The sequence below is a fragment of the Trachypithecus francoisi genome, unplaced genomic scaffold, assembly GCF_009764315.1.
Source record: "Trachypithecus francoisi isolate TF-2019V2 unplaced genomic scaffold, Tfra_2.0 Lachesis_group8, whole genome shotgun sequence".
Taxonomy (NCBI): domain Eukaryota; kingdom Metazoa; phylum Chordata; class Mammalia; order Primates; family Cercopithecidae; genus Trachypithecus; species Trachypithecus francoisi.
In genome coordinates, this window is record NW_022681473.1 from 72697157 (window position 1) to 72713845 (window position 16689).

At 38.4% G+C, this 16689-nt stretch overlaps 1 protein-coding gene across 2 annotated transcripts in view; it reads left to right on the forward strand.

Moving 5' to 3' along the window:
* The window catches only part of DDIAS (DNA damage induced apoptosis suppressor), a 32793-nt gene extending 18811 nt beyond the window's left edge, over window positions 1–13982 (forward strand). For both annotated transcript variants that reach the window (XM_033206780.1, XM_033206781.1), the window contains 3 exons: window positions 8402–8563; window positions 9475–9592; window positions 11034–13982. In XM_033206780.1, coding sequence (XP_033062671.1) covers window positions 8402–8563; window positions 9475–9592; window positions 11034–13670 — 2917 coding nt within the window. In that variant the 3' untranslated portion in view covers window positions 13671–13982. The remainder of the gene's footprint in view (window positions 1–8401; window positions 8564–9474; window positions 9593–11033) is intronic.
* The last annotated feature ends 2707 nt before the right edge of the window (window positions 13983–16689 follow it).

Consider the following 16689-nt stretch of genomic DNA (forward strand, 5'->3'; position numbering starts at 1 on the left):
CTATCTTGGAGAAAGTTCCATGTGCTGTTGAATAGAATGTGTAATCTGCAGTTGTTGGATGAAATGTTCTGTATATATCTGTTAAGTTCATTTGTTCCAAGGCATAGTTTAAATCCATTTTTTCTTTGTTGACTTTCTGTCTTGATGACCTGTCTAGTGCTATCAGTGTAGTATTGAAGTCCTCCACTATTATTGTGTTGCTGTCTATCTCATTTCTTAAGTCTATTAGTAGTTGTTTTATAAATTTGGGAGCTCCAGTATTAGGTGCATAAATGTTTAGGATTGTGATATTTTTCTATTGGACAATGCCTTTTATCATTATATAATGTCCTTTGTCTCTTTTAACTGCTGTTGCTTTAAAGTTTGTTTTTGTCTGATACAAAAATAGCTACCCCTGCTTGCTTTTGGTGTCCATTTGCATGAACTGCCTTTTTCCAGTCCTTTACTTGAAGTTTATGTGAGTCCTTATGTGTTAGGTGAGTCTTCTGAAGGCAGCAGATAGTTGGTTGGTGAGTTCTTATCCATTCTGCTATTCTTTATCTTTTAAGTGGAACATTTATGCCATTTACATTCCATGTTAGTATTAAGATTTGAGGTACCATTGCATTCATCGTGTTATTTGTTGCCTGTGTATCTTGGGTTTTTTTTGTTTTTGCTTTTTAAATTGTATTTTTGTTTTATAGGCCCTTCATGATTTATGCTTTAAGGAGATTCTGTTTTTGATGTGTTTCCAGGATTTGTTTCAAGATTTAGAGCTCCTTTTCACAGTTTTTCTTTTTCTTTTTCTTTTTTTTTTTGAGACAGAGTTTTGCTCTTTCACCTAGGCTGGAGTGGCGCAATCTCGGCTCATTGCACCCTCCGTCCCCCGGGTTCAGGCAGTTCTCCTATCTCAGCCTCCCGAGTAGCTGGGATTACAGGCACCCACCACAACGTCTGGCTAATTTTTATATTTTTAGTAGAGATGAGGTTGTGCCATGTTGGCCAGGCTGGTCTCAAACTCCTGACCTCAGATGATCCACCCACCTTGGCCTCCCAAAGGGCTAGGATTACAGGCGTGAGCCACTGTGTCCAGCCTAGCTGTTCTTGTGATGGTGGCTTGGTAGTAGCAAATTCTCTCAGCATTTGTTTGTCTGAGAAAGACTGTTATGTTTCCTTCGCATATGATGTTTAGTTTCACTGGGTACAAAATTCTTGGCTGATAATTGCTTTGTTTGAGGAGGCTTAAGATAGGACCCTAATCCCTTCTAGCTTGCAGGGTTTCTGCTGAGAAACCTCCTATTAATCTGATAGGTTTTCCTTTACAGATCACCTGCTGCTTCTGTCTCACAACTCTTAAAGATTCTTTCCTTTGTCTTTACTTTAGATAACCTGATGACAGTGTGCCTAGGTGATGATCTTTTTGTGATGAATTTCCCAGATGCTCTTGTGCTTCTTATATTTAGATGCCTAGGTCTCTAGCAAAGCCAGGGAAGTTTTCCTCAATTATTCACCCAAATATGTTTTCCAGACTTTTAGATTTCTCTCCTTCCTCAGGAACACTGATTCTTCTTAGGTTTGGCTGTTTAACATAATCCCAGACTTCTTGGAGGCTTAGTTCGTAATTTCTTATTCCTTTGTCTTTGTGTTTGTTGGATTGGGTTAATTCGAAGACCTCGTCTTCAAGCTCTGGATTTCTTTCTTCTGCTTGTTCAATTCTATTGCTGAGACTTTGCAGAGCATTTTGCATTTCTGTAAGTGTGTCCAATGTTTCCTCAAGTTTTTATTGTTTTTCTTTATGCTCTCTATTTCCTTGAATGTTTCTCCCTTCGATTCTTGTATTGGTTTTTGGATTTCCTTCCATTGGGCTTCACTTTTCTCTGGTGCCTCGCTGAATTCTTTTTCAGGTAAATCACGGATTTCTTACTGGTTTGGATCCATTGCTGGTGAGCTAGTGTGATTTTTTTTTGGAGAGGTTAAAGAGCCTTGTTTTGTCATATTACCAGAGTTGGTTTTCTGGTTCCTTCTCATTTGGGTAGCCTCTGTCAGCGCAAGGTCTAGGGCTGAAGGCTGTTGTTCAGATTCTTTTGTCCCACAGGATGTTTCCTTGATGTAATACTCTCCCCCTTTTCCTCTGGATGTGGCTTCCTGTGAGCTGAGCTGCAGTGATTCTCTCTCTTCTGGGTCTAGCCATGCAGCAAGTCTATCTGGCTCCAGGGTGGTACTCAGGGTTTGTCTGCACAGAGTCCTGTGGTGTGAATTGTCTATGGGTCTCTCAGCCATGAATACTACACAGTATTTGGGGTGTCTCCCAGGTCCTGCAGGAGCAGTCCACTTCCTTCAGAGGGTCTGTGGGTCCTCTTGGGATTCCTGTTTGTTCTTGCAGTTGTTCTGGAGCTAAAATTCATGACACGAGCCCCTACATGCTGCTCTGTCCGTCCAAGTTGGAGCTGCAATCTAATCTTGCCTCACATTCGCCATGATGATCTAAATCCTGGTACTTATCTTTTCTACTGTTGTTTTTGCTTTCCCCTTTTCTTACTTGAAATCAGTTGTACGCCAACATAGGAAACAGAAATTCTTCATGTTCATTTCCCCCTTGCTATAGCACAGCAAGTTTATGACAGAGGAGTTCCATGCTCTTGCCTTTGCAGAAGATCTTAGAGATGCTGAAGAACAGAGAGACCTCCCTAAATATTTTCTTTGAACCTGAAATTTTTAGTGACTGTAATCATAATAAGTATTTTGTGCTTTATGGAATTAACTTTTTTCTTTTCTTAGCCTCCAAGATAAGATCAGTAAATTGAAAGTAGTTTCCGGCCGGGCGCGGTGGCTCAAGCCTGTAATCCCAGCACTTTGGGAGGCTGAGACGGGCGGATCACGAGGTCAGGAGATCGAGACCATCCTGGCTAACATGGTGAAACCCCGTCTCTACTAAAAAATAAAAAAACTAGCCGGGCGAGGTGGCGGGCGCCTGTAGTCCCAGCTACTCGAGAGGCTGAGGCAGGAGAATAGCGTGAACCCGGGAGGCGGAGCTTGCAGTGAGCTGAGATCCGGCCACTGCACTCCAGCCTGGGCGACAGAGCGAGACTCCGTCTCAAAAAAAAAAAAAAAAAAAGAAAGTAGTTTCCAATCTATAGGTATTCTGCAGAGCCTTGGGGCTCCATGGAAGTGCTTCTGGAGGGAGATGGGATTAGAGTAGTAATAGTGCATAGTGCTGAGTAGTAGGAAGGACTCCAGGCCCCCAGGTTAGTTTCAACAAGATCTCTATTCTCATCAATATTAGTGTTCCAAATTAAATTTCATTTGAAAGGGGGTGTCATTATATAAATATACAAACATAGACATACATCTATAAAAGTGTACAAAGTTAGTTCGGTCCTTCATGAGAAGCAGTAACTACACATACACACACAATAGTGTATGTCTGTACTCTCCCCAAAATTATAAGCTGGAGAAGGGATTTATTTTTCCAGACAAGCTATCCATCCAGCCCAAACAGATAGAAATTGCCCTTCTGGGTGACTAATGGGACCCATAATCCCTTTTAGCCTAGAAATCTGTCTCTAACACTAATAACTTTCTTTTCCTGTCTTAAAATAGGACTCATCGCTCAGAGACTACCTATCCTCTCCCCATTCCCGAGTACCCAAAGAGCTTCTATCATTTACTTAAGCAAGTCAAATTTTAATTTCACACATACAGATCATAGTTTTCTTATTTTGTGGGGGAAGTGATATGTGGAAGCATTAAGAGATATGTTTTTTAAAATATGTCTCATTACTTTGTGTATATTTAATCTGGGTCTATAAACTTGGAAGGGGATATTATATAATCATATAGTCAGGATATTCTTAAACTGGAATCTGTGGATACATTATAGGTGTGTATGACTCCTCCGGTCCCTAAAATATGTAGAATATTGTGTTCATATATGTTTTTTGAGGGGAGAGAGTGAGTCCATTGCTTTCATCTGATTTTTTAAGGTTTTCAAGACTAAGAAAACATTAATCCAGTTCTTCTACATCTGGGCTAAATATCAGGACACTAGAAAAATAAACAAATCAGGCTGGGCATAGTAGCTCATGCCTGTAATCCCAGCATTTGGGAGGCCAAGATGGGAGGATTGCTTGAGTCCAGGAGTTTGAGACCAGTCTGGACAATGTAGTGAGACCCCATCTCTACAAAATTAAAAAAAAAAAAAAAACATTTAAAACTTAGGCTGGGCTCAGTGTGTCACACCTTAATCCCAGCACTTTGGGAGGCCCAGATAGGCTTGAGTCCAGGATTTTGAGACCAGCCTAGGCAACATAGTGAGACCTATCCTCTACCAAAAATAAACAAAATTAGCCAGGCATCATGGCATGTGCCTGTAGTCCCAGTTGCTCAGGATTCTGAGATGGGAGGATCACTTGAGCCTGAAGGGTCAAGGCTGCAGTAAGCTGAGATCATACCATTGCACTCCAGCCTGGGCAACAAAGCAAGATCCTGTCTCAAAAAAAAGAATAAAAATAAAAAATAAGCAAATGAAACTTGGTGTTTTAACTGGGATCAAACAAAAAAGATAGCAAATTACAACCATTATTTCAGATAGATCCTTTCAGAGGCTTCTTGAACTCAAATCTGTTTTCATAATTCTAAGGCATTATTTGCCTTTTCACTCTCAGTCTCTCATGAGTGCATAATGGAGTTTCCCAGAGGCTACATAACATGTACTATCACAACAGATTGAGCAGAGAAGCAGATATGAGAATCCAGCTGTCTTTTTATGAAACCAGACATTAAAGAGATTAGCAAAATGTGAAACAATGCTGGTCTCTTCTTACTAATTTTTAAAATTTGAAAAACGTAACTTTTTCATAAAAGTATGTTTTTTGTGTTAACTGTGTAATGGGTCTGTTTTTAATGAATTGATTTTTTTTGATTTCTCAGTTTTAATTTCTCACTTTCATTTAATTTCTCATTTCATGAGAAATATAGATAGAGGCCAGGTGTGATGGCTCACGCCTGTAATCCCGACACTCTGGGAGACTGAGACAAGAGAATCACTTAAGCCTAGGAGTTCAAGAGTAGTCTGGGCAACACAGTGAGACCCCCATCTCTAAAAAAAAATTTTTAATTAGCCACACATGGTGGCATGTGCCTGTGGTCCCAGCTACTCAGAAGGCTGAGGCAGGAGGATCTCTTGAGCCCAGGAATTTGAGGTTGCAGTAAGCTTTGATAGTACCACTGCATTCCAGCCTGGGCAGCAGAGTGAGACGCTGTCTCAAAACAAACCAAAAAGGAAATATAGACAGATACAAGAGGAACAAGTTCTATGGATCTAATGTACAGCATGAGTGGTAATGGGTGATGTGTTAAATAATTTGACTGTAGTAGCCGGGTGCGGTGGCTCACGCCTGTAATCCCAGCACTTTGGGAGGCTGAGGCAGGTGGATCATGAGGTCAGGAGAGTGAGACCATCCTTTAGTCTGTCTCTACTAAAAATGCAAAAAATTAGCTGGGTGTGGTGGTGGGCGCCTGTAGTCTCAGCTACTCGGGAGTCTGAGGCAGGAGAATCACTTGAACCCAAGAGGTGGAGGCTGCAGTGAGCCGAGATCGCACCACTAGCAAGACTGACCAATAGCAAGACTCTGTCTCAAAAAAAAAAATTGACTATGGTAATCATTATACAGTGTATACGTATTTCAGATCATCATGTTGTATACCTTGAATATATTCAATCTTTGGCAAGTAAATTATTTTATTTTATTTTATTTTATTTTTTGAGACAAGGTCTGACTCTGTCACCTCCAGACTGGAGTTCAGTGGCACAATCTTAGCTCACCACAACCTCTGCCTCCTGAGCTCAAGCAATCCTCCCACCCCAGCTTCCCAAGTAGCTGGGGCTACAGGCGCATGCCACCACGCTCGTTAATTTTTGTATTTTTTGTAGAGATGCAGTTTTGCCATGTTTCCCAGACTGGACTCGAGCTCCTGAGCTTGAGCGGTCTGCCCGCCACAGCCTCCCAAAGTGCTGGGATTACAGGTGTGAGCCATCACACCTGGCCCAAGTAAATATTTTTGAATAAAAAAAATAGATATTATTCACATAAACAAAAGCTCTTTGATATTCTCAATAATTTTTAAGAGTATAAAGGAGTGTGAAATCAAAAAGTTTGAAAACTGCTATTCTGTATCAAATGACATTTTAGAAATAGGGGTGCCTCTAGAAGTTAAATTAGGGGACAGTGATGTGAATATGTTGTCTGTGTCCTTGTTTCTCGAAGTATGGCCCAAGGTACATCTGCATCAGCATCACCTGGGAGCTTATTAAAAATGCAGGATCTTGGGCCTCATCCCAGACTTCCTGAATCAGAATCTTCATTTTAACAAGATCTCTGGATGATTTGTATACATATTAATGTTTGAGAAGCTCTAATCTGTATTACACCACACTAACATTTATTTCAATCCAGCATCGTTCCTAAAAGGATTAAAGGAAACTATATAAATAAATATCTGCATTATACATATGTACTTTATAAAAACATATAGTTTAATATGTAAATGCATTAACACTAATAGACATCGTTTTTTGAGGCTATTATTGATATTGTCATTGCAAGCAATTCTTTATTTTAACCATTTGGTCCCACTGTTATCATATCATAATATCAGAACTTCATGATACAAGTTCGCAGCCTTGGGTTTGGGTCATATTTACCAACTTTGTCATCTCAGATAAAAATTCAAACTAATTTCTCCATTTGTAAATTTTACCTATAAAAATGAAATAATGTATGTTGAGAACATTTGTAAACTTAATGCTAATGCATATTAATTAGTCTAAGTTTTGCTAGGAATTTTACATTAGACATGTATGCGTTATTATTGCATAGCCTTTAAAGAAATTCCAATAAATATTTTAAACAGTTCATTTCACTAGAGTTTGGTACGAATGGAGTTTTATCCCCTAGTGAGTCAATTACCTTTAATTCATTCTATGGCTAACCGACAGCACAAACTCCAGCCGATTTGTGTAGGATTATATGAATGGGTTGATATAGATCCATCCTCAGTATGGCAGAAGAATCCTAGTGCAGATCTAATAAAGGTGAGTCACTTTGAGAGCTGCAGATTTTAGACTCCCCCTAGTGGCTATCTGGCAACAATCAAATTTATACAACCATCTTTCACCTTGCTTTCTGTTTGCCTTTTGCCACTCTTAAGATCTTTAGCAACCTGAAGAAAAAACAAAATTGTAGTATTAGCCATTACCGTAAAATATTTTTAGGTGCTTGTTGTATTTCAAAAAAATCTTTAGACTATTCTGTCTATTAAATAAAGTTGACATAACTGAGGGGGTGGAAATTAACATGAAAGTTAGAAATCGGAGTTATAATACATTGCAAACTAGAAAAGAAGGAAACAGTACAAGTGACAGTAATTATCACAATACTTAATATAATTATGAGGGCGAAGCAGACTAACACTAATTTCACAGTATTTGCACTAGACCCTTTATTTGTCTATTTTAATCCTTCAGCCCTGGACTTTATAGATGAGGAACTCAAGAATTTAGTAACTGTCAGACAGTGAGTACATGGCAATAGAATTACACTGCCATGTAGATGTGTACTTTTTCTACTAGAAAGCCTTTAGCCACCATTACATACTATCTTAAAAAAACAAGTTAAATTGCATGGTTTTCATATCCAGTTTTATAATCTGGTAAATTATCAACATATTCTAATGCATTAAAGAAAGTAATTTTCATTATGGTGAGAAAAATGCAATTAAGTGCTTTGTGTATAAGTAGGTATTAAATATTTTGAGATTATTTGTTGTTTGTCCTCTCTCTCTCTTTTTTTTTTTTTTTTTTTGAGACGGAGTGTAACTCTGTCCCCCAGGCTGGAGTGCAGTGGTGCGATCTTGACTCACTACAAGATCCGCCTCCCGGGTTCACATCATTCTTCTGCCTCAGCCTCCTGAGTAGCTGGGATTACAGGCGCCCACCACCACGCCTGGGTAATTTTTTTGTATTTTTAGTAGAGACGGGGTTTTACCGTGTTAGCCAGGATGGTCTAAATCTCCTGACCTCATGATCCACATGCCTCGGCCTCCCAAAGTGCTGGAATTACAGGCATGAGCCACCGCGCCCGGCCTTTTTGTCCTCTCTTTCATGCACAGTTCTCCTTGAGTTTTCTATCAATTTGGTATGTATTTCTATCAACTTGGGGCTATTTAATTTAAATCAGTAAAGCTGACTATTTTGAATAGAGAAATTTAAAAGAAGTTGATCTGAAAGAGTTTAAGAAGAATTTGAGTTGTGTAGGAGTGTTTATACACAAAATGTTATTTTAAATTTTTACTCTTCTGGAGTTTTCATCATATGAAAAACATTTAATGAACATCTCCACACTTTTTTCCACCACTTTTCTAGGTCTAATTGTCCGAAATGTGGCTGTACTGGTGAATCTGGAAATGCCAATTACAGATACAAACTTTCCTTAAAAGTTGCAGAATCAAACAAATTGTTTGCTATTACTGTATTTGGAAGTTGCTTAGATACATTTTTTGGTCTTACTGCCACTGGTTTGCACAGGTAAGAATACTTAAAACATCCTTTTTTCCTGACTGCCCTTAGAATTTGAAGATACAAGTTTATAAGGCAATATGCATTTTTGTAAAAAGATCATTCAACCCCAGATCGTCAATTCCTTTAAAGGACAAACAAGTTAGAAAGATGTTTATTTCCTGAATATATATTATGATGATGTTAAAACAGTCTCCTTTTATTTAGGGTAATTAATCTGTAATTAGAATATTAAATTATAAATCTCTAATCCAAGTTACAGAAATAGAGGCTAAGAAAGTAACGTAATTTCAACTTGAAGAATTATCCAAATTGAGGTTAGCATTCAAACAGTTAAGTTCCCTCTGAGGCAGGAGAATCTATTTGAGGGAATATTTGCATATCAGAAATTGAAGTTTTGTTATTTTTTATCTGTATTGCAACTTTATTTGCATAGTTTGACCTTTTATGACATTGTCCTGAGAATATAAGGATAAGCAATTAAAGCTTTTCTTCCCCTTCAATCTTCTGCCCTCCTCCCCTAATCACTTACAAGAAATCTATGTCCACATTTTTGTGCTTGAGACAATAAAGGGACCACAACCAGGATTATCAGAGAAAAGGGAAGACGTTTTCCTGCTTTGAAGTGAAGGGCTAGAGATCCCACCACTATTCGCACTGCCACTTTTATTTTTCCCTATAATTATTGCCAGGCCTGATGGTTAGTCAGGTAACTACTTTACTCACACTTGATCAATTGGTTTTGTTGGTTTTTCTGTGCTGTCAGAAACTAGAGAGAACAAACTGCCTGGCTCTTAAAGTCACTTTTTTTTCCTCTATAAAATATTCATGCTGCATTTTCAAATTAATTGTGTCTCTGACTTTATGGCAAGTTAAAAGTTCAAAGTTTATATCTTCACTTTTTTTTTTTTCCAATCAAGGTACATTCAGGATCCTAATAAAATTCCAGAAACACTCGACAGTGATACAACTCAGAATCTATTAACTAAAGCAGTTGAAACTTGCTTTGTTGGACAAAGCTTTATTTTTGGAGTGACGGTAATTGAGACTAACTTTCTTTTTAATAATCTGTTAACATTTCCATTGTAATGAATTATGTGAATTTTCTAAATAGTTGTTAGGAGTTCTATAAATCTGAAGGCCTGTGGAAACACTTTAAACTACGTAAAAATAGCCTATAGGTGGTCTGTTAAAACGCCATGTGTAACAACTTCCTCTTTCAAAAGTCAGGGGAGCCTACTTCAAATGCTTTCAGAGCTTAAAAATATAAATTTATTATATATTTAGAAATGTTAGATATTTGTTTTTGGTTGTTAGTATTTATTTTGCCCTCCAGATTTTGTTCAAATTATATAGTAAAACTTCCATCAATTCTCTAGCCTTTTAATTCTGTCATTTATAAAAAGAGAATAATGGAACACTGAAGGCAAAGTATCTGAGTATTGATAAGAATACTAAAACTAGATTCAGAAATATGGTCTTAAATAATTATAACAGTGACTGTAGAAGAAGTTAAAAAATGTATTGACTTTGAAGGAGTAATAGTTTTCTGTCTCATCTATGCTAAAGGGAACATAGAGACATTTTTTCCACATTGAAATCAGGGTTTTAAAAGAGGAAATAGAGCACTCCACAACAGAAGAGTGAGAAAAATCCAAAGGGAAGGTAGAATCAGCGGCTACAGAGCTTTACTTTGTTAAAATCATAGACAATCCTTTTCTCTCTTCTTTTTCCCCCTCCCCTTTTTTCCCCTCCTCTTCCTTCCTCTCTTTCCTTATTTAATGAGAACTGTGATAGTTGCCATTTATTGAGCCACTACTATTTTCTAGGCACTGTGCAGTTTTCCATTTTATTACTAAGCAGTAATCAGCATTTTTATTTTTATTTTATAAATGAGAAAACTAAGACCCCGAGCGGTTAAATAAATTGTCCAGTCTCAACACTATTAGTAAATGTTGGAACTAGGATTTCTTCAAATCAGTTTAAACAAGCTCTTTACTCTAAGGTTTATATTCTCTTACATATGCTACTTTGCCTATAACTCTAACAGAATCGAAATTGGAATTGGGGGGTGGGGGGTAATAGTTGTGTCTGTTTTAACCTTTTAAATCTATTTATTTATTTTATTTTTGAGACAGGGTCTCACTCTGTCACCCAGGGTGGAGCGCAGTAGCAAGATCATGGCTCACTGCAGCCTTGACTTCCCTAGGCTCTGGAGATTCTCCCACCTCCACCTCCTGAGTAGCATGACACACACCACCATGCCCAGCTAATTTTTGTGGGGGTATTTTTTTGTAGAGACGGGGTTTTACCATGTTGCCCAGTCTGGTCTCAAATTCCTAAGGCTCAAGTGATCTGCCTGCCTCGGCCTCTCAAAGTGCTGGCATGAGCCACTGTGCCTGGCTAAATCTCTGTTTCATGTTTTAAGTAAAAGGAAGACAATTTTATTCTTACTTAAATTTCTTTACTTCTTTCACAGAATTTTGAAAGCCACACTGGACAAGGTGCAGATGCCAGTAACTTCTTACAGCAATGCTCTGACCACAAAAGAAAAGCCAAAGCACTAGTGGCTTGCCAGATTGTTCTACCAGACCCAGGTGTTGCAGGCTTTACTGTCATTGACTACTTCTGTCAACTTTTGCAGACTTTTAATTTCAGGAAACTTCAGTGTGACTCTCACGCACCTAACAGTCACTTACTTTCTTTAAATCACTCAAATAGTGATCTCAGCAGCATATATACTTCTGACAGCACTTCTTATTTTTTCAAGTCCTGCAGCAAGGATACTTTTTCAAAATTCTGGCAGCCATCACTTGAGTTCACTTCCATTGTTTCAAAGCTAACAGATAATGATGATTTTTCAGCATCAGAACAAAGTAAGGCCTTTGGTACTCTTCAGCAGAGCAGAAATTCCATCTCCATTGCAGAGGCCACTGGTTCCAGTAGCTGCCATGATCCCATTCAGGATTCATGGAGCCTTGTTTCATATATGGATAAAAAGAGTACAGCAGAAAAGTTGGGTAAGAAACTTGGCTTACAAGCTAAGGAGCTAAGTGCAGTTCACAGCAGTCATCATGAAATTGGAGTTAATGACTCTAATTTATTCTCTTTGGAAATGCGAGAGCCCCTTGAGTCAAGTAATACAAAACCCTTCCACAGTGCAGTGGAAATTAAAAATAGGTCCCAGCATGAGCCACTATGTTTCCAGCATCATGGTATAGATACCCCCACTAGCCTTCAAAAGAGGTCTGCATGTTGTCCACCTTCGTTAGTCAGACTTGAAGAGACAGCCAGCAATTCCCAGGATGGCGACCCTCAAATTTGGGATGATCTGCCATTCTCTGAAAGCTTGAACAAGTTTCTGGCAGTTCTTGAAAGTGAGATTGCTATAACCCAGGCAGATGTCAGTAGTAGAAAGTATCATGTAGATAATGACATTGATACATTTCATGCAGACCACAGTAGGTTATCTGTGACTCCCCAGAGAACTACTGGAGCCCTGCATACACCACCTATAGCTTTAAGATCATCACAAGCAATAGTCAAAGCAAACTGTAGCAAAGATGACTTCCTTTTCAACTGTAAAGTAAATCTAAGTCCTAGTGTTGAAAAGGAGTCACAACCAGATAACAAAGTAGAGGCTGTCTCTGTAAATCATAATGGAAGAGATATATCAGAGTATTTTCTACCAAATCCTTACCTGTCAGCTCTGTTTTCATCTTCAAAAGATTCAGAAACAATAGTTACTCTTAAGAAGACTATCAGAATCTCACCACCCAGGGATGAAATTCTATTTAGGCCCAGTACTTCAGAGAGTGACCATTTTAGTCTAAATAACAAATATTTGAATGGATGTGGAGAAAAATCACTTTCAGAAATGAATGAAAAGTTGACAACTCTATGTTCTAGGAAGTATGACGATGTCTCTGATCTTTGCAAATTAGAAAATAAACAATATTATAGGTGGTCCAGGAACCAAGATGACAGTTTTACAATTTGCAGGAAACTTACATATCCTTTAGAAACTCTTTGCAATAGTCCAAATAGAAGTACAAATACATTGAAAGAAATGCCTTGGGGACATATCAATAACAACTTAACGCAGAGCTATTCTATTGGTTATGAAGGTAGCTATGATGCCTCTGCTGATCTCTTTGATGATATCGCTAAAGAAGTGGACATTGCAACAGAGATTACCAAAAAATCACAGGAAGTTTTGTTACAACGGGGAACGTGTTTGGCAGAAAGTCATCCTTCAGAGTCTGATTTTTCACTGAGATCACTTTCTGAAGACTTCATCCAGCCTTCACAAAAATTATCCTTGCAAAGCATTTCTGACTCTAGGTGTTCAAGAACATGCTCTCCAACACCTCAATTTCAATCAGATTTAGAATATAATGTTGAAAATAGTCAAGACTTTGTTCCGTGTTCACAGTCAACTCCAATTTCAGGATTCCACCAAACAAGAATTCATGGGATAAACAGAGCTTTTAAAAAACCTGTACTTTATTCAGATCTTGATGCTAACTATGAAAAAATAAGGATTTTCCCGGAAAATGACAAACAGCAAGCCAGCCCAAGCTGTCCAAAAAATATAAAAACACCTAGCCAGAAAATCAGAAGCCCTATTGTATCTGGTATTTCACAACCAGAAGTTTTCAATCCCTATCCTTTTGCTGAGTGCCATGAAACTGATAGTGATGAATGGGTCCCTCCTACCACACGAAAAATATTTCCTTCAGATATGCTTGGATTCCAAGTCCTAGGTCTAGGGAAATGCCTTGCTGCCCATCATTTCCCTGATCAAGAGTTACCAAGAAAGAAACTGAAACATATTAGACAAGGAACCAATAAAGGTTTAATTAAGAAGAAATTAAAGAATATGCTTACAGCAGTTGTTATGAAAGAGAAAACTCCTAAATATAACTGTAAAAGTTCAGGCTGGATTTTCAAATGTCCAGACATTCAAGTCTTAGGAGCACCTCAGCTGCACCCTATTCTTGGACCTGATTCTTGTTTAGAATGTTGCCTTCCGTTTTCAGAAAAAGGCCCACCTTCAGTGTGTGATACTCATAGTGCTTGGTCACCTGAATTATTTTCACAAAAAGTCACCTGAACCCAATTCCTGAACTTTTTAAATCTGTTTGGAAATGTTTGCCTTCATGGGTATGGAAAGCATTCCTTACATTTTGAACACTTGGAGAGAAGCAAATTGAAAAAGAGGACTGTGCTGGGTGCTACTGTGCCTTTTAAAATATAAAGCCATTGTTTCCCCAGGTTTTATCTAGAATACTATGATTAGGTAATTGAGCACTTTATCTTATTCTGTTTATTTTACTTTAATAATATTGTTAAGATTGTTTTTGGAAGTATTAATATTTGTTAAAATCACCTATACATCCAGAAATAAAGGCTTTGCAAACCAAAACTTAGTCTTTTTTAATTGTTCAGCTCAGACCAGAAAATGCCTGTTATATTATAGGCCAATGAGAGTGCTGAGTTTGGGATAGAAAGCTACAAGATCACTGATCTCAAAATATTTTAGTCTGCTGGAGAAGACAGACAGATAAACAGGTAATTTCATACAGTGCAGAAAATGCAATGATACGGGTTTGTAATGGGCATGACAAACATTTATGTTGCTATGGGAGCATGGAAGAAAAGCAGCTAACCCATCAGTGAGCTGAGGGTAAGAAGAAACGTTAAAAAAAAAAAAAAAAAAACTATTTACAAGTTATGTGTGAAACTTGCTGTTTTATTTAATACATATACACTGAATGCCTATTCTGCATGCCAAGGGCTATGCTTAGTGCTGGAAACTGAAGATAAAAATCAAGCTCCTTCCCTCAAACTCATGATCTATTGGAGTAATCAGGCAATTAGAATCTGGTGGGTTCTATGATAGGCGATAAGCTTGGGATGCTAATAGGAACAAAAATGAGAAGCAATTTTCAGACACTCAAGTCTTAGCAGCAGCTCTGCTGCACCCTGTGAAATCTTTCACATATCCCTAGTCAGCTTCCTTTGCCATTCCCCACAGCAACCATTCCAAAACAACACTTTCTTCATGCCACAAAGCAACTGCTAGTCTCCTTGCCTCCTATCTCTTGAAGAATATTGAGATCACTTGATATTTTCTCCAATTCCCACACCCATACCTACCCACATGTCTTATCTGTACTCTAGTCTCAGAAAATGATACATACCATCTAAGTGCTAATCTTTCCATTTAGACTATTGATCTATTACACCCATCTTTGAGGTCTTATACCAAATATTCCCCCTATATTTTTACCTTCTTGCCCTACTGTGTCTTCCCCTCTCCCCAATTTTTTATTTTGAAAATTTGCAAACAGAAAAGTTGAAAGCGGCCACACGCGTTGTCTCACGCCTGTAATCCCAACACTTTGGGAGGCCGAGGTGGGCAAATTACCTAAGGTCAGTAATTCAAGACCAACCTGGCCAACGTGGTGAAATCCTGTCTCTACTAAAAGTACAAAAATTAGCCAGGCATGGTGGTGCATGCCTGTAATCCCAGCTACTCAGGAGGCTGAGACACGAGAATCACTTGAACCCAGGAGGCAGAAGTTGCAGTGAGTCAAGATTGCGCCACTCCACTGCAGCCTGGGCGACAGAGCAAGGCTCTGTCTCAAAAAAAAAAAAAAAAAAGAAAGATTGAAAGAATAGCACAATGATACGGTATCTGTACATACCATTTAGATTCAGTCATTTTAAAGATTTTGCCTTGTGTGTGTGTGTTTGGTTTCTGTGTGTCTATATAGATACAGTTTTGCTTTGCTAAACCATTTAAAGGTAAGCTGCAGACAGGACATTTCACCCCTAAATTCTTCAGTGTAAATTTTCTTAAAGGCTTCTTTCTACATAGCCACAGTATCATTATCACACCAAGGAAAAATAGCAGTAATTCCCCAATATCATCTAATATTCAGCCCATAATCAAATTTTTCTACTTGTCCCCAAATTATAATTGTTATTTAACCAGAATTTCATCATGGTTCATCCACAGTGTTTGCTTGTCTCTTTTTCTAGAACCTCACCTGTTATTTCACATAATAGTAACTATGAGAAAAAAAAAACCAGTGTTCTGTAGAATGTCCTACATTCTTGACTGGTATGTTTGCTTCCTTATACTATCAGTACATTGTTCCTCTACCCCACCCCAGTCCCCACATTTCCTGAAAATTAGGCCTAAAGACTAGATGCGATTCAGGTTTTGGCAGGGATATTTCATGGCTCATGTTGTGTACTTTATGTTGTAACACATGAGGAGACACAATATCAAGTTATTCCACTACTAGTAATGCTAAGTTAGATTGCTTGGTTAAAATGTTGCCCACCAGATCTCGATGTTAAACATACTTGATTTTTCATTTTTAAGAGTAAAGAGTCAGTGGTGGTAAATGAGTTTGCTTTTCCTTCTATCACTACAGACTCAAGAATGTTTATTTTTCCTGTGAAAAGAACAATCAGCCAAGCCCGGTAGCTTGAGCCTGTAATCCCAGCACTTTGGGAGGCCGAGGCAGGAGGCTTGCTTGAGTCTAGGAATTCAAGGCCAGTCTGGGCAACATGGCAAAACCTCACCTCTACAAAAAATTAGCCAGGTGTCGTGGCACACGCCTGTAGTCCCAGCTACTTGGGAGGCTAAGGTGCACCCAAGAGGTGCAGCTTGCAGTGAACAGAGATTGTGCCACAGCATTCCAGGCTGGGTAACCCTGTCTCAAAAAGACTGGTGCATATTTATTGTCCAACCAGTTCATACAAAGATTCTTAATTCTTTCTAGACTGTTCCCTAGTCTTTGGGACTAGGAAATAGTCTGTGTTCTTTTTGTCAGATGTGCTATTCCTGGCTAATTTCATATCTCCCTCTGTGATAAAAGAGTAACGATGCTGTTAGTATTTACAATGTCATGACTTCAGAAACTGTTTTGTGTTGAGCTGTATAGATCTTGCCTCAGCAGTTCCCTAATGTCATTTGTTTAATGCTACTTCCTCCTTTATGATGCAGCATTCATTGTGCTACTGTGAATACTAGTTTCCAATGATCTCTCAAAGGTTGTTACTGTACTTCACTGGCGATTACTGAAAAGCAAGTCCTACCCAGAGTGTGTAGGAAA